At 40.1% G+C, this 25,324-nt stretch overlaps 3 protein-coding genes across 4 annotated transcripts in view; 1 reads left to right on the top strand and 2 right to left on the bottom strand.

The window, feature by feature from the left end:
• The window catches only part of LOC114642082 (zinc finger protein 883-like), a 422,053-nt gene that overhangs the window by 188,185 nt on the left and 208,544 nt on the right, over positions 1-25,324 (bottom strand). The gene's annotated exons all lie outside the window — the stretch shown is intronic.
• The window catches only part of LOC114643402 (zinc finger protein OZF-like), a 719,868-nt gene that overhangs the window by 604,637 nt on the left and 89,907 nt on the right, over positions 1-25,324 (bottom strand). The window lies entirely within an intron of this gene.
• Positions 1-25,324, top strand: part of LOC114642086 (zinc finger protein 664-like) — a 396,955-nt gene that overhangs the window by 356,927 nt on the left and 14,704 nt on the right. The window contains exon 2 of one of the 2 annotated variants that reach the window (XM_051921853.1): positions 3,654-4,823. The exons of the other annotated variant lie outside the window; for it this stretch is intronic. Within the exon in view, the coding sequence (XP_051777813.1) occupies positions 3,654-4,823 (1,170 nt within the window). The remainder of the gene's footprint in view (positions 1-3,653; positions 4,824-25,324) is intronic. 2 annotated transcript variants of the gene reach the window in all.

The raw sequence follows: 25,324 nt of genomic DNA, 5'->3' as shown, positions 1-25,324 counted from the left end.
TGTCCGATAACGATGAGTTTAATTTTACTGCACAACAAAGGATAGCGTTACAGCTCTTCTAAAGGAACCTGTTCAGGCGACTGTGTAGCACCGCCGTTGTTCTTCTTCTATCACTCTTCAATCCAAATCCCTAAAGCAGATTCCATCCAGACTACTGCCTTATCACGTCCACTTGCAACTCGTTTTGTGCCCTCTTTAAAGGACACTGCAGCCGTAGATCTTATATGCTTTTCCTCCTTTTTAAATAAAAAGAATCGTGGACTCATTTATGCCGTAATGGTGTTCTGCAGTGGTGTAGCTGTTCCCTTCCTTCAACATATCCAAAACTTTTACCTTTTCTGCAATCATTTGCATCTTCTGTTGGCGCTTGGACACGGCCCCTGAAGCAGTAGCAGGAGCACGTTAATGCTGATGAGTGAGATGAGACTTCCTGGTTAATGCAGCACACCGTCGCTGAGCCAATCAGCACACAGGAACTTAACTGTGTGCTCTGATTAGGTAGCTTCTCAGTCATCCGCCAATAGCGTCCCTTGTATGAAATCAACTGGGCAAACCAACTGAGGAAGCATGTACCAGAAGTAAAAAGACCCATTGTCCGCAGAAACCCGTGAAGCAGCGAAAAATCCGCGCTATATATTAGATATGCTTACATATAAAATTCGCGATAGAGTGAAGCCGCGAAAGTCGAAGTGCAATATAGCGAGGGATTACTGTAGTCTTTTCCTGCTTTGAGGAATAAAATAATTTATAGTCACAGAGTGTTAGACAGCTGCTTAGAGGAGCCCATGGCTGCTGATTGCTGGGACAAGGTTTGAGGAGTCTGAGAATTTATACAGCTTTGAATTTTGCATCGCCTGGCCATTCCTAATGATGATTGTAAACAAGCCAAAGCCCTAAGGAGCTAATTAGGGTCTGACATCTTGGGGGAAAAAGATATCGGAGACCTCCAATCTCTTGGGGTGCACAAACATTTCTGTATACTCCTTTTTTCACTCTACAAATCAAAAATAAAACACAAATCTTGTTTAAAATGCAGAAAAGAATGTTTTATCTTTAATTTTATGGCTTTTGGAGATCAATTAATCTGATATTGACTTAATTATTCACAGTAACAGTTATTCTCATCAGGGGGGTCCCCACACATTTGCATGTCACTGTGTATGAAATGTCATGAAAGTGTTCATCTTGGTAATGCTACGTCTAAAAAGGATCATCTGCTTGGCAGAGTATTTCGTGAACCCAAGCGAAGAATTAAATGATGGAACCATTAAATTTCTGGTATAGAAAATGGTTGTGTATCTAAAATGATAAATTGCAATTATTTTTGAGGGATACTCTGATTTTTTTGTCCTGTCCTGATCATATGTCTGGTTCTTTTCAAACACTGCCATTATTGACAGCTAAGACACCATTTGTTTCCTTAGAGGTTTTCTTGCTTTTACTGCATTGCTGAAAGTCGATGTGCTCAGCCGAGTGTTGTACCTAAACGTTTCTCATCAGATTAGTTACAAACAATGTCTTTGCTTTAAATACACCACAACTAACTTTTTCATTTTAAACTTTACAGAAAACATTCCTATCACATTTCAGATACTTTAAGATATTTCCACACAGCAGTTATTTTCTTCATCAGTTTCCACTCTGTGCGCTCTGTTAGTACTGCGCGTGTCCTCAGCTTAACATATTCCATGTCATGAAATCAGTAGACTAGTCAACCAACTACAAGCCGATTTCACAATAAACAGGAAAAACTGGGCAATTTTAACTCAAGACTGATTAATTTGTGTAACACTACTGTGTAATTCAGTTGTATTTCTTCTTTATAGCGCTCTTCATTGAGTGCAGGCTTGGACTGCTTGATGTTTGCAGCCATAACAGAGATAATAATTCCATACATGAACACACACATTGGATCAAATAGACAGTAAAACATGGCAAATTTTAGCTTACTCAACATAAATAAGTCCTGATAGTAGATACCCTCTACCATTCTAATGGTGAGTATAAATGTCACCAGCATGTCACAAAGGTTACCAGTCCTGGTGTCACCTGCCACTCCCCTGTAGAGCTGAAATACCAACAGCTCTGCTCTTCCTCGGTTTTCTCATCTTCTATTTTTCCCCCGATGTCACTGCAGTTCTGCAGGCCTGTGCACTGAGGCGTCACTCATCCATTGCTCTCTTTTGCTTTGGTGAATTAGAAAAGACATTTTGTTGTTTGTTTTGGTGTCAAGTGGTTTTAGTTCATGTGTGGATAAATGTCAGGACACATTCTAATTATTGAAGGTGCACTTTTCATGCTTGGCGTGGCATTCTGTTTTATATAGTACCCTCCATAATGGTGGAGACAAAGAAACATTCTTCTTGCATTTACTCCTTTAATCCACCGTTTAAAATTACGAATTAAATAATTCAGATGTAATTAAAGTACAAATTACTGATTTTCATTTAAGGGGATTTGCAAACATTTCAGTCACACCTTGTAGAAATGACAGCACTTTTTCTGAATCGTCCTCCCATTTCAGGGCACCGTAATGTTTGGGACAATTGGTGCCAGAGGTGTTTGTGATTCCTCAGGTGTGTTTCATTGCTTTAGTCTTGCAGGCCTAAGACACCTCAGCTTACTCCTACCTACAGACTACCTTTGGTCTCTGTAGTTGCCATTGTTCAACATGAGGGCAAGAGCTGTGCCAATGAAAGTTAAAGAAGTTGGAAAAATAATAATGAAATCGTTAGAGACATCGGAAAACCTTAAGATTACCCAATTCAACTATCTGGGATATCAATAACAAGAAAGAACGCACTGGTGAGCTCAGTAATCATAAAGGGACTTGTATGCCAAGTAAGACCACCACTGCTGAAGACAACAGACGTTGCTGCAGATTTAATTTTGATCACGACTTGCATACCCTGATGGTAATGATATTTCATGTATCTCTCTACCGTCTTAAGTATGACTGAGAGATTCCTCACCAGTCAGGCAATTCACACTGAAAAGCCGCCATTGCCAAATAAACCACAGCTGTTAGGACCTGTAAGAGAACTGAGATTGTGTGATTTCTGCATGGTGGTCTCTGTAATGAAGGCTGCAGTTCAGCACACACTTCAAAGAGGATGACAGTAGGGAGTCTAAATCAGTTAAGTCATCATCATGATCCAAAATGTCATTGTGATACATCAAAACTCACTTCTTGTGTAGCCTGTCAAACATCAGAATGTGAAATGTGTAATGAAATGAGATTTTCTATTTAGTTCTTCATTTTTCCACCTGGAGTTGGTAAAATGCCAACACAAATAAAGTCTGCATGGGACTTACAAATGCTCAAAACTTGAGGGAACTTTGAGCCAATTTAAATGGCAAGTTCTAGTTTTTATAAATCCTAACTTTTGCATAAGAAACAGCTTTCATATATGTGGCCGAGCATAAGGAAGTTTTATACATGTGGCCCTGGTGAGTAGTTGTAATAAAGAATGTAAAATTAACAAATTAAGTGTGTTTTCCAAGTACAACAAAAGTTTTATAATTGCTTATGCAGATCAAAGGTTTTTCCTAATTTCAGTCATCATGTGTTTAACGTGAGTTAATGTTGATAATAAGGCAGCGAATTGAAAATAAGCACAGTTTGTTTTCCTTTTTGTTTTAAATTTACACAGGAAAGAAAGATCACTGCAGTGTGGAATGTGGCAGAGAATTCTCTAACAGGAGTGCTCTTCAGAAACACACGAGAGTTCACACCGGAGAGAAGACATATTGCTGTAATGAATGTGGTAAACAGTTTTCACAAAAAGGCCATCTTCATAGCCACACGAGAGTTCACACTGGAGAGAAGCCATATTGTTGTAATGAATGTGGCAAACAGTTTTCACATAAAGATAATCTTCAGAAACACAAGAGAGTTCACACCAGAGAGAAGACATATTGCTGTAACGAATGCGATAAGCAGTTTTCACGGATGGACAGTCTACAGATACACAAAAGAGTTCACACCGGAGAGAAGCCATATTGCTGTAATGAATGTGGCAAACAGTTTTCACAAAAAGGCAATCTTCAGATACACACTAGAGTTCACACCGGAGAGAAGACATATTGCTGTAATGAATGTGGCAAACAGTTTTCACATAAAGACCATTTTCATATACACATGAGAGTTCACACCAGAGAAAAGACATATTGCTGTAATGAATGTGGTAAACAGTTTTCACAGATGGACAGTCTACAGAAACACACGAGAGTTCACACTGCAGAGAAGCCATATTGCTGTAATGAATGTGGTAAACAGTTTTCACAGATGGACAGTCTACAGAAACACACGAGAGTGCACACTGGAGAGAAGCCATATTGCTGTAATGAATGTGGTAAACAGTTTTCACAGCTGGACAGTCATCAGAAACACACTAGAGTTCACACTGGAGAGAAACCATATTGCTGTAATGAATGTGGGAAACAGTTTTCACAAAAAGGTAATCTTCAGATACACACTAGAGTTCACACCGGAGAGAAGACATATTGCTGTAATGTATGTGGCAAACAGTTTTCACAAAAAGGCAATCTTCAGAAACACACGAGAGTTCACACCGGAGAGAAGCCATATTGCTGTAATGAATGTGGTAAACAGTTTTCAGAGATAGGCAGTCTACAAAGACACACAAGAGTTCACACTGGAGAGAAGCCATATTGCTGTAATGAATGTGGTAAACAGTTTTCAGAGATAGGCCATCTACAGAAACACACGAGAGTTCACACCGGAGAGAAGCCATATTGCTGTAATGAATGTGGTAAACAGTTTTCACAAAAAAGCCATCTTCAGAGTCACACAATAGTTCACAACAGAATAAAAACAGTAGCAGTTCAAAAATCATTCCAAAAAAACAAGAACCCTTCAGGACTCAAGAGTGAGGTTGAGTCCTGTCCTGAAAAGTAAGCAAACTAAACTATTGTTTAGAAATGAATCTCAAAGAGAAGCCATATTGCTGTTTGGAATGTGGCAAACAAATCTGTCAGAGCAGTACACTTCAGAGAAGCACCAGAATTCCCACAGGAGAGAAGTACAACTGAACTGTCCTGACTAAAGAGTGAGGTTCACTCCTGCCTGGACAGTAAGCACATGTAACTGACACAAATCCATCCTACTTAGTGTTGTGTCAAAAACAAATCAACATGGAGGAGAAATAGAAGTTTATATCCTTTTTCTTTTTCCAGAAACAAAATAAAGAACAGGACGTCATACAAACGGCTTCTCACCAAAGCCTCTACAGCCTCCACCATGTGCCTAACTCTGTTTTCATAACATACGTATTACATATAGAACTATTTACAACTAGCCAACCCACGGCGTAACATACGCCGCATAATTATGTATTGATGGGTGAACACTTGCTGAACGACACAGTTGTCCAAATGGGGTGGGTTTGTGGATACCACTGTGAGTGAATGAAAAGATGGACCTCTGGAGAGAGCAACATACAGTTGTCCGTGACTGAAAGCGGGATCGTCTGTGACGATGGAGGCCACGCTGGTGAAAGTTACTTCGTCGGTAGGGATAAGTTTCAGCACTTGTTCATTAAGGTGTAACGAGTCTTCGTTGTTGACGATTAATATAGCTTGCGTACTGAGTTGTTCCAGAGTCACAGTTGAGAAACACTTTTTTAATGTCTTAAGCACAGGGAAAAAAATTAACATGTGAAACATCCGTAATGTAATAAGCCACCAAGAAAAGTAACATTGCAACAATGCACGCTACGATCCGATCGCTGTAAACAGAAGTGAAAACAAAATCGAGGCTGGTGCATTCTTTAACTGCCTTGTAGCGCAATGGTAGTGCTGCTGTTTTGCAGTAAGGAGACTGTGGAAGATTTTGGGTTTGCTTCCCGGTTTCTCCCTGTGTGGATAGCGCTTTGAATACTGAAAACACCGGTATATCAATGTAATGAAGTATTATTATTCTTATGCGTCCAGCGCTCTCTCTCTCGTGCGCCTGTATGCGTGTCACTCGCTCGCTGCACGTGTTCCTGCAGGCATAACAGTAAGTGAATGAAAACATGGAACTCTGGAGAGAGCAACATACAACTGTCCGTGACTGAAAACTGGTTTTGGCAGATACATGCACATCTTTTTGAAAGTTTGGCCCTGTGCCTTATCAATTGTCATCGCAAAGGCAAATCTAACAGGAAATTGTCTTCGTGTTAAAGTAAAAGGCAAATTATCCGTGACAAACTGTTTTACACGCTGCATACCAACCCGCGGCGTAGTATACGCCGCATAATCACGCCGGTTTTTTAATGTTTTTTAAGCAGAGGGAAAAAATAAACATTTGCAAAATCCGTAACGCCGCTTTCATTAAGTACAATGCACACGCGTTTAATTTGTCAGCCACTTTTTGCCAGCCGTCTTTTCTGGTTTGGGCTGCTTTAACAGTGTTACCGCTTGTGCATGTTAAATCTTGAAATCCTTCAAGTAACTAATTAACTAACTAACACCCACCCACCCAGATCGTGAGAAAAAAATGTGCCCGTTCTTTCATCATTCTGTTGCAGCCTATCAAAGACTTGCTGATCATGTTTTCTAGACTCAATATACAGAGGAACCTCGGTTCACGACCATAATTCGTTCCAAACCTCTAGTCATAAACCGATTTTGTCGTGAACCGAAGCAATTTCCCCCATAGGATTGTATGTAAATACAATTAATCCATTCCAGACCGTACGAACTGTATGTAAATATATTTTTTTTAAAGATTTTTAAGCACAAATAGAGTTAATTACACCATAGAATGCACAGTGTAATAGTAAAAACATTGAATAACACTGACACAAACACCCAGGCTCCCTGCTCAGCTGCATGCGCAGGCTCTCTCTCTCAGCAGCACGCGAGCCTCCCCAGCCCCCCCTCTCTCTCTCAGCAGCACGCGAGCCCCCCTCCCCCTCTGTCTCTCAGAAGCACCCGAGCCTTCTCTCTCTCTGTGTAACATTGCAGCAGTTGTATAAACATTTTTTTTTTAAATGAGTTTTAAACACAGGGGGGAAAAAAAGGAACATTTGAACAAATCCGAACTTTATTTAAAAGCCAACCAAGATAGTAACATTGCAGGAGTTCACCATTTTTAATCAGGCGACTGACAGTAGTAGAGTCAGGCACAGAAAAGGTCAGCTGCTGAGAAAGCGTCTCGACTGTTGCAGGGCGGTGAAGCAGGTGAGACGCTAATGAAAAAGAGGCACAGGGTTTATTGGTTTTTAAAGACTGCTTCCTTCATTGTGTTTTAACCTCAGTTTTAAAGGATTGCGCGGCTCTCTCTGTTGTGCTGCCTGTGTGTGCGCGGCTCTCTCTGTCGCGCTGCCTGTGTGTGCCTCTGTCTCTTTCTCTCTCTGGTGCTGCCTCTGTGTGAACCAATGTTCCACTGAGGTTGACTAATGAAAAGTCAACGTGGCTCAGAGCTGCATGTGGACTGTGGCACAGACAAACAGAAATGATGGCATGTTTTCCGAGGCATCGCGTCTGAGTTGGTGGGCGTGGCTCTGTGAGTTGTCGTCGTATCCAATGGTCTTAGAGTTGGTGGGTGTGGCTCCTTCCTGCGTGCGCCATGGGTGTCTTACTTGTCGACAGCTTAGTGAATCCACGCCTCCTTCCGGCGTGCTTTCCATGGTTGTCTTGCCTTAGTGAATTATATATATATAGATATATTATACACATTTCATCAGAAAAAAGAAAAAAAAAACACTTTACAATATACATAGCCTCACACAATAAATAATAGTTCAGCTTTATAATATTATATATTTTGCTATTTTAATATAACAAAAAATAAGAAAACATACCTTGACCAAAAAAGAACAGCCAGCTTCTCGCCAATGCTTATTAAATAATAAATCAATTACTAATAATTATAAACACAAACTATTAGTACAAATAAATAGAATAAAATTGGAAAAGGCTTGGAGAGAGCAGACTTACCTGCACAGCAGTGGTTTTTAATCTGTGGGGCGCAAATTAACAAAAAGGGGAGTACGAAGATGTGAAAAAAAGAATACAAGAATCAAAAATATGAAAAATACATCTATTGAAACCAAAACAAATTAAGTTAAACTACATTCTGATACTAGAAAAATAAATATAGAGTTAGATAAATGTCGATAAAAGTTAAATAGGTATAATAAAATATTCATTATTAATTTAAAAAAAAACAAATTGGTATTAGTGGGCTCATTTAAAAAAAAAATGTTGGGGAGCGTGATTAAAACTGTTATGTAAACTCGGTTCGCAAATACTTATGAGAAACGCTGCTGTACAGCATCCACCATCGCCTGAGGGTGCCTGCCATCTGTGGGGAGTCACATTAATTATCATCCGTACTCCAAATATGACACTAAGTTTACACAAACAATTGCTTTTGGGAAAATTCATAGCTGAAAGATACAAAAAAATTAAACAGACAGAATACACTTTGCTCCACATATTGCAGTACTGGATGTGCCAACAATTCTCACAAATCAGAATCTTCTGGGTCACAAAAGAATTCAGACTGGTGCCACCTCTAGAAGTGGACTTCGTTGGAGAAGATCTACACCGGGGGCTGTCTACCCTTTGTCATGGCATACCAGCCCAAATATATAAATGTTCTGAAATACCTGCATTTTATTTTGGTGTTAAATTGTTAATTACTGAACTGTTGTTATGTTAAACTAAAGGTAGAATTTCTTTTTTCACCCACACAATGTTCTTTCCGAGAGCTTTTCTAAGGTACTAGTAATGTTCACCTGTCAAAGACTTGTGTTAGAGTGAATTTCAAAAGGATTTGATATGTTAGGACTGATAGGCACTGGCAGTGTGTCACCATGAGGAGGTCACTTCAGCTGTCTGTGCTAATAGTGGAAAAGCAAAAGAAATGCTAGCAATTGTGTCTCAAATGTTGTAAGTCTCCTCAGCGTCAGTAAATATTATTATTATTAATGTTATTGTCAAAGATTTTAGTAAAGTCAGGCCTTTTGACCAGAAGGGGTTTCCTGTTCCCGAGAGACTTTGCATTCCACTATCTTGGTTTACCTACAGTGTGCTTACTTTATTGTTGTATATTATTTGTTGCTTTGAATAAATTACAATCACCTGTCTGTCATCTCCAGTCATCTGACGGTGACTCCTGCACTCGGCTTTCTGTTGGCCAAACCGTGTGAATTAGCACATTTTCCAGAGGTCCATGAAACCCCTCTTTTACATGGTCCTTTGAGCCGAAAGCTAAACTGACCAACCCGAGAGCAAAATGGCCAAGGCAGTGTGTGCGGAGGAGCCTAACCTCATCTCTAGTGCACTGGACATCGATGTAGAAGAGAACATCTGAGCTGTCATCTCCACACTCAGCCAAACCCCAACTCACACACTGCAGACCACCCATCTGTGGGCGCCGCTACGGCCTTTCAGACAACGGGCTCAGTGCACTAAGCTTGAAGTGCTCGGCCGAGGCTGCTGACAGACGAGGATTCCATCTCACCGTTTGGACTGGGATGTGAGATCCTGTCCTTCAGAGGTAACGTGTTGTCCATCACGAGCTCCAAGCAGAGCGCAGATAGCAAACTGAGAAATGCAGTGAAGTAACCGATCAGTTAAATCACATCATGGCAGCAACACATGCAGTGTGCGTACAGCTTTACTACGACTCTTTGTTTTTTCTACCATCGAGACGAGTGAAGAAAAGAAACGCGCTGAACTGGAGGAGATTAGGATTTTGTAAGTAATGAGCAATGTAATGAATTTAATTTAAGTGACGTTTCCCAGCACTGGTCGCTTGTGAACTTTTGTTTTTGTATCTGAGATATCATCACTTAAACAACTGGTGGAAATAAGCTGAAGTCTGCTTAAGCAACTGGCTAAATAAATAGGCAGAAACGCAATAATGTTTTATTTTTCATCATCATATCATTTTAAAGACAGAATTATTGACATAACCAATCAAAGTTCTAACTAATTTACATTGTTGTGTGGCTCTGAAGTATTAATTAATTAATCCTACTTTGAGCCATTCACTAATTAGTGTTGTACTGTTTGTTCATTTGTTTCTGTTACATAAAACTGTTCAATAAAGACACCAAAATAATTTAATATACAGAGGCAACTGATTATTAAAACTGTTTTGTATTAGAAAGTAATCCCCGAGTTATTTCTGCTTTAAAGAAAAATATTAATTTGCTTGAAGGAAATATGACAAATTGTAATTAATACAAAGTGACTTTCGATCACAAATTTGAACTGAGAGATTAATTGCATTTGATTTTTTAATCAGGTGTCCTCATGTAAACACATAATTTAGAGCCATTACAAATGATGAAAATCATAATAATTGTGTACAATATCCAGCGCCATTTCTTGCTCTATGAAGTCTCCACAGAAGCAGAGGGCCATCAAAGCCACTAAGGGCCCCCAAGCTGCAAGTTCAGCCTCAGTATATTTGTGGAGTATGAACATCACCTGTCTGTGTGTAGCCAGCTAAGCCCCGTCATGTGTTTCATGAAGCACTTACAGTATCTGATTACAAATTAAACATTTGATTTAAACAAAACTCCGCTGCAGTGGCAGGAAAGCTTTGGCTTGTGTTTGTGGGGTAATTAATTCAAAATCAATGATTATCACCAGACAGTCGTGTCGCACAATGAGTGACGTCTACCGCCAGGAATGATGGGAAGGCTGACTGAGAGTCAGGAGGAAAATAACAGGAGCGAAAGTCACATTGAGACCTAAGATGGCATGAAAAACGTAAAAAGAAGAAACTTGAAGAGAGAATGTGCACAGAATGAAGGTAAAGCATTTGTTAACGATGATGCGATGGATCAGAGGTGGGAAGAATAGAAATAAAACAACTTCGTTACTGTGCTGGAGTAGAATTTTCAGGTAGGTTATCTGTATCTTTACTTGGGTATTTTATTTATTTGAGACTTTTTACTTGAACTCATTACTTTTAAAAGGATAAAAATCTGCTCCCTACAACATAAATAAATCAATAAAACATCTGCAACTTACTATGTAACAACCACAACATTTATTTCTATAGCACATTTTCATATAAATAATGTAGCTCAAAGTGCTTTACATAATGAAGAAAAGAGAAATAAAAGACAAAGTAAGAATTAGAATAAGAGAACACTAATTAACATAGAATAAGACTAAGGTCCGATGGTCAAGGAGGACAGAAAAAACAAAAAATAACTCCAGACGGCTGGAGAGAAAAAATAAAATCTGCAGGGGTTCAAGGCCACGAGACCACCCAGCCCCCTCTGGACATTCTACCTCACATAAATGATCAGTCCTCTTTGTATTTAGGGTTCTCATGGAAGGACTTGATGATGACGGTCATGTAGACTTCTGGCTTTTAATCCATCAATGGAGGAACATCACGGTGCTTTGATCAGGTGGTGGTGGTGCAGGTCAACACCACAGAATACCAGGAAAAGAAACAGAAGAGAGAGTAGGGGTTAGTACGGATTGTAGAGCCACCATGAATAGTTATGATAATGAACTAAATACACAGAGTATCAGGATTAAATGAAGGTGAACTTATCAGAAAGTCATGTTACACTAATGTGTTTTCAGCAGTTTGTTAAAGTGCTCCACTGTATCAGCCTGGCGAATTCCTACTGGCGGCTTTTCCAGATTTGAGGTGCATAACAGCAGAAGGCCGCCTCGCCACTTCTTTTAAGTTTTGCTCTTGGAATTCTAAGCAGACACTCATTTGAGGATCTAAGGTTATGATTTTGACTATAAGGTGTCAGACATTCCGATATATAAGATTGGGCGAGATTATTTAAAGCTTTATAAACCATAAGCAGTATTTTAAAGTCAATAATTGTATTAAATTATTCGCATGTATATGTGAAATTGAAGGACTATCCCATCTCTTATATATATTTCTCTTCTGGTTCGTCCTGCTTCCATTTCAAAACCGGTCCCCAGCCGACATGGCATTTCTCGACAAGCTACTAAAGTACGTTTACAAAATAAATCAAACTCTGCATGCAGCGCAAATGTACTTCTCCAGAGTCCAGCTAGATTCCATGCTCAGGACCATCAACCCCTTCGCTAAATCACACAAACACACGCATGAAATCGCTCAGTCCAATCCAACAGCATCTGTACGAATGGTTTTCAAGGAATACCCTGAGCAGGATTTACGACGATACAATGTCCCGACATGTCACACCGATGTTGCAGTGATTTTCATCAGAGAAGATGGAGAACCGCCTGCCGAAAGGGACATTTGCATCTATCACATAGGCAACTCCTGTAAGCAGATTTCCACGCTCAATATGAATTGCGATCCTGTGGTTTACACACTTTTATTCCCTTATGGAGACATTGGCTGGCATAAAGATTTACAACATGTTCCCCAAGCGAATCAGGCTTACTCAACGTCAATTGTACGCGTACAGATTATCAATGAGGAATACATTTAGTATTTTACACTCCAGCGGTAAACTATTCCAACAGTCCGTCGTAGATGCGTATGTTAAAACAGAGGGCGCGCGTCTCAACGATCTCAGATCACATCAACAAGATCTGCGCGTGGAACAACACAAAGGACTATCAGACACACCGCAAGAAAAGGCTGAAAATAACAACATACGTGTAGGAATAATGATCAGATTACCGTCCACATTTACAGGAAGTCCAAGATACATGAAACAAAACTATCAGGATGTCATGGCCATAGTACGTAAATTCAGAAAGCCTGATTTATTTATCACTTTCACATGTAATTCTACATGGACTGTCGGATAGCCAAAGACCGGAGCACAGACCTGATATTGTAGTACGAGTCTTTTGGATTAAGATGAAGGAATTACTTACAGACATTCTACAACAACATCTTTTTGGGGTTCTTATTGATTACGTAATCGAATTTCAGAAGCGCGGCCTTCCTCATGTCCACATGCTGTTTACTCGTCACAATAATTCTAACAAACACTCTTCAGCCCCGGTCAGTTGTTCGTGGCTTTTTTAGGATCAGATCTTTCGACTCATTATCTGTCGTCTCCACCAAAACACCTACAATATTCACAACTGCGTCTTTCAAGGAGTATTTATTTCTTCTTGATTTCTGAATTCCTTTCTCACCGTTTTCTGTTCCTATTCTTACACCGCTGTGTCCTACGGCGGGCGTCGGCTAGTTATATTTATTTGCACAATGTATGTCTTTTATTTCTGTGAATACAAAATATTAAGCACACGGGATAGAAGCGAAAGGAACAGCACAGACAGTAACTGTGATGATTTAAACAGCGAAGATATCGTCAGACCAAAGTGAAGCAACGCTGGGCTTATTAATGATATCGAAGATACAAGGAGGTCACAAAATACGCCCCTTAACAAGTGGTTGGCACAAAAACGAGCCTTGGTGGTGAATGCGTCGCCTTTTGTCCCAACCATAAAAACAAGAGGTGATGGCGTTCAAAATTCACCTTCCGATATTAAAGAAACACATTGGAGAGAAACAACTGAAGAACTTCTGGTTGTGGAGGAATAGTTGGCATTCGCAGCAGGGTGTCGATTAAAACACTTGGAAAGTAGATTTCAGATCCAAACTCTAATATGCAGATATAGACGTACATATACGTGTGTGTGTGTGTGTGTGTGGTATACAATTAAAAGTTAAAGTAGAACGAGTCTCAGATCCCAAATTACACATAAAGGAAAATAGATAACGTTGCAAAATCTTGTAAAAATATGAATCACAAAATGATAATACTAAAGTTGGTCACTAGATGGCACCATTGTAACTACAGACACTATTGAGAAGCGTTTCACAGAGTTAATGAAATTACAAATAGTAACAAAAATAACGTTATTAATAAATTAAATATTCTGAGTTAACGGTGCCTTATAAGAACTACAGAAACAAAGTTCTCAAAAATATACTATACTATAATAATAGCTTATTGGTTCTAAAATAAACCATATATGCGCAAACAATTTAATATGAACACAATTCTTATTTTGCAATTCTTATTCCAATCTTATTTGCAGTGGTGATGGACAGGCTGACAGACAGACGACATTAGACAGGAGTCCCCGTGGACTGTGATGTTTGCTGATGACATTGTGATCTGTAGCGATAGTAGCGAGCAGGTTGAGGAGACCCTGGAGAGGTGGAGATCTGCTTGTTAGAGAGATCTCAATAATAAGGAGACACGGCTCACATTTCAAGGTGCACCTCCCAGCATGCACGAGAGCGCATATTATGGGATGTTAAAATAAACAAAGGAGATGCACGTGTGCTGCAGTAGTCATTTCCGCGTACAGAAAGTGCTCGTTGACTGGTGCGGTGTGGTAATAATAATGTAGCGCCCCCTGAGTCCTGACCTGAGAGAGACGCGCTGCTCAGGTGGTCGAGACCTGTCTGAGAAGGACGGGACTCCCTGGAGAATCCGACAGAAAAGCAGCTCTGCCATCTCCGTTTTACAGACGCAGCACTAAGTGTGCACAGTAGCGGCCAGGACACGTGCCGGGGGTCCAGCTGCCAGGTGGCCTGTTCGCCTGTGACTCTCGCAGAGCCGACTGCCAGGGCCATACGAGTGCAGCGCTGTGTCTGCGAGCGCCGATCTCCAAACTGATTTTTTTTTGACGGCGTCTCCGGCAGCAAACAAAGGGAAAGTTAGTGCTGTGAGATGCATCCTTTTTTCCAAGCTTTTAAAAAGTGATGCTGCTGCTGGTACATCAGAGACAGCAGCTAGCATGTCTACTCCTGTGGCATCAACAGGCACTGCTTCTCCTGTACCTCTGCCAACAATTGCTACCGCAAAGCAACCCGCTCAGCTACCCAGTGACTTAAATGGCAATACACCATCTCAGCCAATACTGGCTAGTTACCCCAAACGTGTGTTTGGCAATCCAGACCGTGTCAGAGAGGCTGAGAGACAACTCACCTTGGAATGCACATCCCTAATGCGGTCCTCGCCAGACTCTGTGCACGTGACACCCCAAGGTGATTTTAGTATGGAATGTTTATTTTTGGTATTTGATACATTTAATGTGTACTGTGAATAAAACCATGTACTCTTTGACTCTTTCAAACAGAGCCACAGCCTTCAACATCAGCCCTGGCCCCATCCTTGGAAGTAGCATGTCCCACAGACCATCTATGGCAACTTTTGCGTGTTTCCGAGGCTCAAAGAGTCCACAGTACCACTGTGGAGGTGAAGAGATATCTAACAGATGCCTATCTTGGTAGACAAGAAGATCCACTCCTGTATTGGAAAGAGAGAATAACTGTTTACCCCAATCTTTATCAGCTTGCCATCAAATATCTTTGTCTGCCAGCAACGTCTGCTCCCAGTGAACGCATTTTTTCAAAGGCTGGGGAAGTCCTCTGCAAAAAAAGGAGTCGCCTGAAGCCCAGCACAGCAGAGCAGATCATTTTTCTAAATAAAAATGTCTAAAACCGCTGCACTCACCAACTTTATTGAAAGCTTCCCAGGTCAAAGTTCTTGAGCGTCCACATCCCAGTGATACTTGAAATGGTTGTGTTGACAGAAACTTGAATGTGTTTGGCTATTTGGCCACCTCGGACTTTGGAAGGAGCGCTGGGATTAACTGCAGTTCTATTTCTACACTTTTTTATTGGATTTGTACGACTATTTCACTCCAGTTTTTATGGAGTTGTAAGTGTGTGTTTTTGGGTTTTTTCCCTCTATAAAGGTGAGTTACTTTTTAAGTAACATTTTGACATCTTGATGTATTAAGTATCAGAGTACAATGGAACTGTTTTAACTTAACTCAACCCATGGTATGAGGGTCACAATTGTTCACTTCAGAAACCTTGTCCATTTTTATTATATACAGCTTTATAGTCTACACTGATTTAGAGGAATTGTTTACTTAAATGTAACTTGTAAATTACTATAGTTACTGTTAATATTCAGAATTAAGGGCAATTTTGTTGCTTTCAATGTTTTCCAGGACTACCAAAAACTACAATGCATTTTGGATGAGTTTTGAGAAGTGATTTAGGCCTAACAAATGTCTCAAGATCAGCACTCTGTCAAAAACCACTGGCGAGGCGGACACTTTGGAAATTTAAGAGACAAGTGTTTCTGTAAATTTGTTGTTTTGTTTTTATGTTTGGCTGTATAACAAGTAAACCTGTACCACTTTGGGGGAAATGCAGTGAGGTAGTATTAAATTTAAGATATAAATTACATTTTGTGTTTACAATCTGGTGGCTTGGACCAATGGTTCATTTTACAAACCTTTTACCCACAGTCTGGGACAAATACAGGTAATCCTGCCAGTATACAGTAGTTATGAAACACATGTTATGATGGCATTCATTTTAATGGCAGCCAGTGTTTAGCTTGATATTTTGCTGATTAACAGAATTGAAGTTGGGAGTGGGTTAGACCTGCTGTGGCCAGTTACTTTAGGCAGAGGTGACCGTCTCAAGCCAAGTCTTTCCATCTTTGGAGATGAGGGTGCATTGTCCCCATGTCACAAGGCTCCTGATGGCATACTTTGAGAAGTTTGGTGCACTTGTTGTCAATGCTGAGATTAGTAAACATGACTTTTCAATGCCACACTTTAAAGGCCTACTTTATTTGTCTTAAGTGATCCTGTAGTTTCTATTTAGCAGGTTTCTGCTACTCCTGCTGTCCTAGAAAAGACTCTGCTTGCCAGAATCCCACAAGACTGATTGTGTTCTTGGTATGTACCCTACTGTTCATAACAGTACACTGGACATTTTATTAAACAATATTTTTGTTTGAACATATCGGATCATTAACATTTAAATCATGGTTGGTATAACAAATACCTGATACTTTACTTATGGGTCTCAATTGTTAAGCATGATGTTAATACAAAATGTCTGTTTTAGGTGACTCACAAATGACTGCACAGACGATGCTGAGCCTTGAGAGCCAAGTGGTGTGTGAGGGGCGACGTTCACCTGCGTCTTTTTGTGAATGGAATTGTACTGATCAAGTTTTCTACAATAAAAATACAAAGAAGCAGCATTGACCCTTAATTTCTATGAAAGTGCAAAAAACTTTGACATGTAAATTGTTTTTTGTGCTTTAAGGGTTGCTAAAGCTATTCAATCTTACTACTATGCTTTGGTTTGGTTCTGCTTATTCTACGCTATTCAGAGAATTCTCTTATCAAGACTGTTCACAACAGCATGTTGAGTTACAGAAAATGTAATTTGTGAAATGACAACCTCTATGCAAAATTAATTTAACAATTGAAGACAGTTTGTAGTTATTTGTACAAGATGTGTAATGTGAGCAAAACTAGAACTTGGTACATGGCAGAGGAGCACACCGACATGCAGATCAAGTCCAGTTTTTAAATGTTTTCCTTGTAAAGTTAATCAAAACTTGTAATCTGACAGTCTGAGTCATCTGTGAAGAAAAATCCTCTGCATTGTGTGACTTTGATGTGGAGGACATTTGTGTTTATGCAGACCTTGTATGTATCTGTTCCTAGTTTTAGTCCTGTTCCAATTATGAATTCAGTTTTTGTACACTGGCCAGCACTTTTCTAGTCCTTAACTTTCTGAATCATTAGCAGGAAAAGAATCTGTACACGTTCATTAATGCAACTGGACAGAGCTGGTTGGTTTTTGTACAAATTACTTTGTCTGCTCATGTTTTTGGGTTATTGCAAACTGTCTTTATTAAAACTTAATTTGAAATATCAAATGGGCTGAAAGTGTAGGTTTTTTATTGGTTTTTGTAGGATGTGCAACAAATTTACTTTGCATTGTCCAGATTTGTTTTTCATAGTGACACATTTCTTTATATTCTACAAAGATGGGACTATTCTGGGTTGAATTTTAGTAGTTATTTTAATAAAACTTGTGCACAATTGATGATAAAGGAAACTGTAATGAATTGCCGTGGAGTTATTTCAATTAAGCATCTGGGTATTGCATTATGTGTAAACATTACAGTACTTTAGTGCAAATTTAAGAGCATTTCACATTAGACTACTGGCAGTGTAATGTATTGTAGATACAGTATTACTGTTTTACTAGCAATTCTTCTAGTTATTGCAAAACTTAGAGTGACAGTTAGTGATGGACCAATCGCATTTCCACGAGGTGTAGTCTAGTTTGGATGAAGAGTTAAATTCAAATACTGATATATGCTGGTTTTACATTGGAATTAGAATATGAATGTACATTGTGCCGATTAAATTCCTGATTAGAAGTCTAACACCAACCAGGTTTTCAAGGAGCATTGCCGCATAATCGGAACAATCAATCAAACGCATCAGGCAACGGCAATCTGCAATCCCCAGACAGATGCTGACCAGGTTTGTTATTGAACACGAGACCTGGCTGTGCGACTGGCGTACTTGTTCAAGCCACCGTTACGTTTACTTCTAAACAACGATTACATTACATCTTGATTACATCTTGCCTGAAGAAGGGGCCTGAGTTGCCTCGAAAGCTTGCATATTGTAATCTTTCTAGTTAGCCAATAAAAGGTGTCATTTTGCTTGGCTCTTTTCTAAACAACGGTAATCCGTGCTGGCGCCTTGCGTATGCGTATCTAGTCAACGTTGATCCGACTACTGCAGAATAATTACTTGCCAAGCGTATGCCGATTTACAATGCTTGCCATTATTGCCAATTATAATTTTTGACTTCAAAGATGTCAATCACAACTTCATAGACATTTGGTATTCGTCCTCAATGGTCTGATAATACTTTACTGTTAATACAAATGGCCAGGAGATGTCACTAGAGAGGTGAATGTCAAATGCTTCGAAGCTTCGATACGATTTCCGACACCATTGCTTGGTGAGGCTTCACTCCGCTCAACATTTAACACTCACCTCTCTAGTGACACCTCCTGGCCATTTTCATTAACGTTACACAAACTTATGATCCACTTCAATGACGTCTGTTAAAACTCTTATTGCTTTTACTTTTTCGCTGCTACAGACTGACAACGAAGAGAAGGGATCGTCAGCAGCTTCTAGTGTCTGATGTCTAAAAAATATAAATATAACTAACGCCGACAGGCAGAATGCACTATACGATAGCAAGAGTTAAACAAAATAAGACACCTCACTCATGGATTCCCGGCTCTTTCAATGAATATTTACTTTTGCACTGTATCATTATAATCGCTCCTGTTATTAGTATTATAATGAACCCTCATCTTTTCTTGAGATCACATTTAATAGCCTTAAATGTTTTCTTTGTTCTGACTTAATTAAAACGGAGTAGACGGAAAATAAAGGTTTATCCCTATACTTTGCCATGATATATATAGGTAAGCACATTTGAGAAAGAGAAGGTGAAATCTTTAAATCACAGATGTTATTATTCGATCAAGTATTGAAATATTTCACTTATTAATACTTTACAATATTTTGTGGAGCGCAAATATAACGAGCTTGCTATGAAGAAAAGACGTCGTCAGTGGCTCAACTGACTAAAGTTGTTGCTTTTCAAATTCTGAGCGTAGTGTTAGCCCGAGTTCGATCCGAATTAAAGACTCATCATAATTAAAAAAATGATCAGGAGTGAAATCTTTATAACCAATTTGAACTAAATAATTCTGAGAGATACTATGGAAGGATCGCATAAGAGATCCTTTTGGGAATCATCTCCACTTAGAATCGCCATCAAAATGCGATGACTAATTGCGTAAGGCAGCTCACGTATTTACATTAATTCATCTTCTATTCATCGCCATTTGACGTCCATGAACCCCTCCATTGAATAAGGTGATAACAAACCCACTGTGGTAGATCAGGTTGAATTTGCTCTGCTGCACCAAACATTCAAAGGTGTCAATCTGGAGCTCATCAGAGAGGCTGAGAGACACGGCGCAGATCAGTCACCGGCACACTGACACACAGACACACACGGGACACTCCAAGGTGACCAGTGCACGTATAAAGGTCAGCATTAAAGATCCTCTTGAGTGCTGAGGCAACAACAAAAAGCAGCGGGATAAACACATCTGGACCTGCTGCCGAAAAAGCATTTGCCTTTATACCAGCAGCATCCCTCCCTCGTGAACACATCTTCAAGGTCCGGACAGGCGATCAGTAAAAAGTTGTCTTAGTCACAGCACAGTGCAATAATAAAACATAGTTGTCCAGTCTGTATCATTCTTAAACAATCTTCCAGTTATAGAGGCGCAATCCCAGTTACTAACACATTTACCGTGTAGCTGTCCCCCTCCCCCCAAAAAAAAAACTCAAAGTAAGAACACATTCCACCTTATTAATTTAATATTTAAAAATTTAAATCGCTAAACCCGCCATCAACAACTACAATAACAGTTGAAATCATCACTCAAATATTTTTTTTTTTGTTATAGACTGCTGTTAAATGAAAAAAAAAAGAAAAACAGACTCTTTTGGGTGACAATTCACAATGAGTGGACGTGGGATCCGAACCCACGCAAGTCTTATTATGGAGCGGCAAGGCTACCGCTGCACCACTACTGTTTTCAGCAGAGTGGACGTATATAATGTATGTTTTTTTTATGGAGCTTTGCAACCTTTAGGCCGATCAGACCATAATATATTACAGCTCATACTCACATATAACCTCATTGTCCAGTCACCACCAGGACCATTCAGGAATGGACAATAAAGGCTGGGGAGGCTCTGAAGGACGCCTTTGAGAACACTGAGTGGGATATTCTTTGTGACTCACACAGCCAGGACACTGAGGGTCTCAGCCACCGTATCACAAATCACATCAATCTTTCTGTGGATAGCACAGTCCTCACAAAGGCAGGGTGCTGTTTCCCCAACAATACAATCACAAAAAACTTGAAAGGCTGCTGAAAATGTAAAACTTGCAGGTCTGGAGATAAAATCAAGGTGGTGCAGTCAGAACTGAAGCAACAGCTCTGTGAGTGGAGAGCCCACTAAAGAGACAAACGTGACCACAAGTTACAACAAAACAACATGAAGGAAGTGTGGAATGGGGTGACGATCATGACTGGCAGCTGTAAAACATGCAGAGGAAGGGCATAAGAGCAGAGACAATGAACTGAAGCGGATCTTCAAAAGGTTTGACTCATTCTTGTCAATGAATAGCAACAGCACTGGGTATGGGGTTCACAGGAGGATTCACTTAGTTTGTTACTGGGCTGAAGAACGCGAACGCGCCGCGCGCCCGTCACTCAAGTCACGTGCGGTAGGTTCTGGAGGTTCTGCTTCAGCTTTATAACACACTGGTGAGACCTCATCTGGAGTCCTGTGCACAACACGGTTATTTAATTACAAATTCATTTGGGTCAGATTTTCAAACCAAGAAATTTAGCTGGGACAGACATTTTCAGTGGCCAGTAAACAGACTAATTTTAAAACAACACAAATGAAGATGCTGACAAACAAGTCATGTTTATTCATTGTTACCCTTTTAAATGTGGTCAGATCTGACACAGGCACATCAAAAAGTGCATAAAAATCAATTAAAACGCTACAATAGAACAGAATCTGACGTAGTAGCAATACTGTGTTTTTTTATTCAGCTTTTGAAATTAAAAAATATAAACATTTTGCTCACATCTGACCAAGGCATATCTCAGAGTTCATAAAAATAAAAAAGTGCACAATATTAGCAATAAAATTTATTTCCCTTTTGAAATAAAATAAATATTTTGGTCATATATGACCCAGGCACATCACAAAGTGTATTTATCAGATTAGACAAGCACTATCACTGCTCTCAGAGCTCTCAGCGCACAAAGCCATGACAAGTGATAACAGCGACTAACACACGTGAACACAACGACTAATGCACTCTGAGAAAACACACAGGAGGTTGTCCATGATCAGACAAACAAACGGTTCTGTGGCAGCACCAAACAAACGCAGCTCCTCCGTTGACTCTGTTGATTAAATAGGCTCCCATAAGGCAGTCGGACACTAAGCCACCCAGCCTCTCTCCAGGCATAGCGCACTGTCACGTGACCCTATATCAAGCGCTGGGTGACGTCATCCAAAGCGACGGCTACTGTAGCCACGCTGCAATTGTCTGTGACTGTTTGTGAAACGCTACAGACGCAGGGCTGTTACTGAGTGAGACAGAAGTGTGAACGAGTTCAGAAAGAATCTCATCGCCACGAGGTAGGCAGTAAGTGTTCTGGATTTTGGGGATGCACTTTATGGACGTGTGAGTTTTCATTCGCTCCATTAGAATCGCCGCGCGCGATCTGAGTGAGAGTCGAGCGGCGCGTTCGTGTTCTTTAGTCCCCCGCCGAACTTTGCTCGAGTGAATCTTCCTGTAGCCACCCGCGTGTTGTTTCTGTTCATTGGTATCAGCGGTTCACGTAACGTGGCTGAGTCCCAAATTTTAAATCGTAGCACCCAGTCACACCGCTGGCGCCTGTTCATTCATCTCCGTGTGTTCCTTTTGTCGGTTACTTCTCGAATCGCAGACATCGGGGAGACGGCCATTCCACACGTACGGCGCTTTGATTTTTGCCTTTGTTTCTCTTTTGTCCCTCCGTTGTGTCCAGTTCAAAGACAGTAGTGGAGGTGGTGACCGGCTGGCCATTAAAAGAATAGCGAGGGGTCAGATTAGTAAAAGTGAAAAACGAACTGGAGTCCATGGCCGTGGAGAAGAGTCTTAGAGAATACGAGCTGAGAACAAATGCTAAGATATAGTGAGCGAAAACGGCAGTGCTGCCATGAAGAAATTCGCCTTTAAGAGTATAAATTATATGACCTTAACTGGTAAAGGTTTGCAGTCAGTATCTGTATTTACACACACGGCCTCAAACCTGCTTAACCCAATGCAGACAGCAGACATTTACATGCATTGCTTGAATGGACACTTCAATGGGTGTCTTTTTTCCCCATTTAACTTGTATCAAATATGACAAACTCCCATGTTTCAGTGCTAAAGCCAAACCAGTAATGTCTGTTAGTAAGTATTAGAGAAGTTAATAGAGATTTGTGGTTTGTGTTGCTGCCTTACAGTTCTAGCAGACTGAATTTGAATCTCAGCCTGTTTTTAAGTCTCTATGCAGTTTCCATGTCTGCTCTTTTATTCTAAATTTCTTTACTTTTGTAAAGATGCTCAGGTTTAGTGGCCTGGCAAGTCTAACTTGTCTTGGTGTGTTGTGGACTTGAATGTGAGTGTACCCTATGTGAGTGTCTGTATTTGGCTCCTGCCCTTTACAGGCACTCTGGTTTTATTTCTGTACCCCAATAACTTCTATTTGTGTTTGTTTTGGCTACTTATACATGTGACTTTATCATACAAACCCAACCAGGCTGTGTGGGTGACCCCATGTGCCACTCTTAGGTGAACACCACTGTCAGGACTGGCATCCTTCTTCTGGCCAAGACCCACTTTCATTTAATTAGAATTTTCATGAAGGTCAATAATGAGCCGCTTTTACTCTGGACCCCGCTTTTAATAGTAATACATTTTATTTATACAAGGCGCCTTTCAGAGAACTCAAGGACAATGATCAAACAATATATAAATAAAAGACACAATTATAAACAACTTAAAACATCAGAAAATCTAAAAATTAAAACCAAACAAAACCACTGTAATCATAAGGAAAAATAAAAAGCCATTTTAAACAGATGTGTTTTAAGTTTACATTTGAAGGATGAATATGATTTTATGTTTCTGAGCTCCGCAGGTAATGAATTCCAGAGCTTGGGAGCAGAATGGCTGAAAGCTCTGCTCCCCATGGTGGTTAGACGGGCGGGAGGGATGGTCAGATGGATGGAGGAAGAGGATTTAAGGTTACGGGAGGGAATGGCAACATGAAGAAGGTCAGACAGATATGGAGGTGCAAGGTTATGAATAGCCTTAAATGTTAATAACCGAATCTTAAAATTAGTTTGAAACTTGATCGGGAGCCAATGAAGCTGCTGCAAGACCGGAGTAATATGGTGAATAGATGGGGTTTGAGTAATGATGCGTGCTGCAGAATTCTGGACTAACTGAAGCTTATGAAGAGATTTATTAGGGAGACCAAAGATGAGTGAATTGCAATAGTCCAGCCGAGAAGTGACAAGACTATGAACAAGAATGGTAGTGGTGTGAGGAGTGAGGGAGGGGCGAATGCGATTAATATTACGTAGGTGGAAGTAAGCAGACCGGGTGATATTATTAATTTGAGATTGGAAAGATAGAGTACTGTCGAGGATGACACCCAGACTCTTGACCTGAGATGATGGGGGAAACAACAGAGTTATCAATAGTAAGAGAAAGATTATTGGTTTTGGATAATGATGATTTTAAACCAATGAGGAGAACCTCAGTTTTGTCACTGTTTAATTTAAGAAAATTCGAAGAAAACCAGGATTTAATTTCAGCAATGCAGTCAATAAGCGAGGGTGGTGGAAAAGAGGAGATGGGTTTACTAGCAAGGTAGAGCTGGGTGTCATCAGCATAACAGTGAAAATTAATGTTATATTTATGAAAAATATTGCCAAGGGGAAGAAGGTAAATGATAAAAACCAGAGGCCCCAGGACAGAGCCCTGGGGCACACCAGAAGTAACAATGGTAGGTTGGGATGTGAAGATTTTAAGCTGAATGAACTGAGTGTGGCCTGAGAGGTAGGATCTAAACCATTCAAGTGGAGTGTGAGTAATGCCAATCAAAGATAATCTATTAAGGAGAGTGGTGTGACAAATAGTATCAAAGGCCGCACTCAGATCAAGGAGGATGAGAATAGTGATTAGATCAGAGTCAGCAGCCATAAGGAGGTCATTGGTAATTTTAACAAGTGCCGTTTCTGTACTATGAAGGGGGCGAAAACCAGACTGGAACGTTTCATATAGATTATTGTGAGATAAGTGGGTGTGAAGTTGGATGGCTACTATTTTTTCAAGAATTTTGGAGATAAAGGGCAAGTTAGAAATTGGGCGAAAATTATTGAAATTAGTAGGATCAGCACCAGGTTTTTTTAGTATTGGGGTTATAGCAGCAGTTTTAAAAGATGAGGGAATAATACCAGTAGTAAGAGAAGAGTGAATGATGGCAGAAATGAGAGGGACTGGAGAGGGGAGGCAGGCTTTAACCAGAACTGTAGACAGGGGGTCCTGCTGACAAGTAGATGACTTGGATTTGCAGATGAGATCTGAGATTTCAGAGGAAGTGGGAAGCTGGAAAGAAGAGAGAGAGTGAATAGGCGAGTGTAGTTCAGAAGGAATACAGAGAGGATCTGGACCAAGGTGCTGATGTAGCCTTTAGATTTTCTCATTAAAAAAGGACAAAAGAGAATTACAGAAAGCAGTTGAGTAAAGGTGAGATGGTAAAGAGTCTGGAGGTTGTGTAACATTATTAAGTAAAGAAAACAAAGACTTGGTGTTACCGGTATTACAAGTGTTGTGATGTGAGAT

This window comes from Erpetoichthys calabaricus (genome assembly GCF_900747795.2).
Source record: "Erpetoichthys calabaricus chromosome 1 unlocalized genomic scaffold, fErpCal1.3 SUPER_1_unloc_27, whole genome shotgun sequence".
Lineage (NCBI taxonomy): Eukaryota > Metazoa > Chordata > Cladistia > Polypteriformes > Polypteridae > Erpetoichthys > Erpetoichthys calabaricus.
This window is presented reverse-complemented; position numbering and strand designations above follow the sequence as displayed.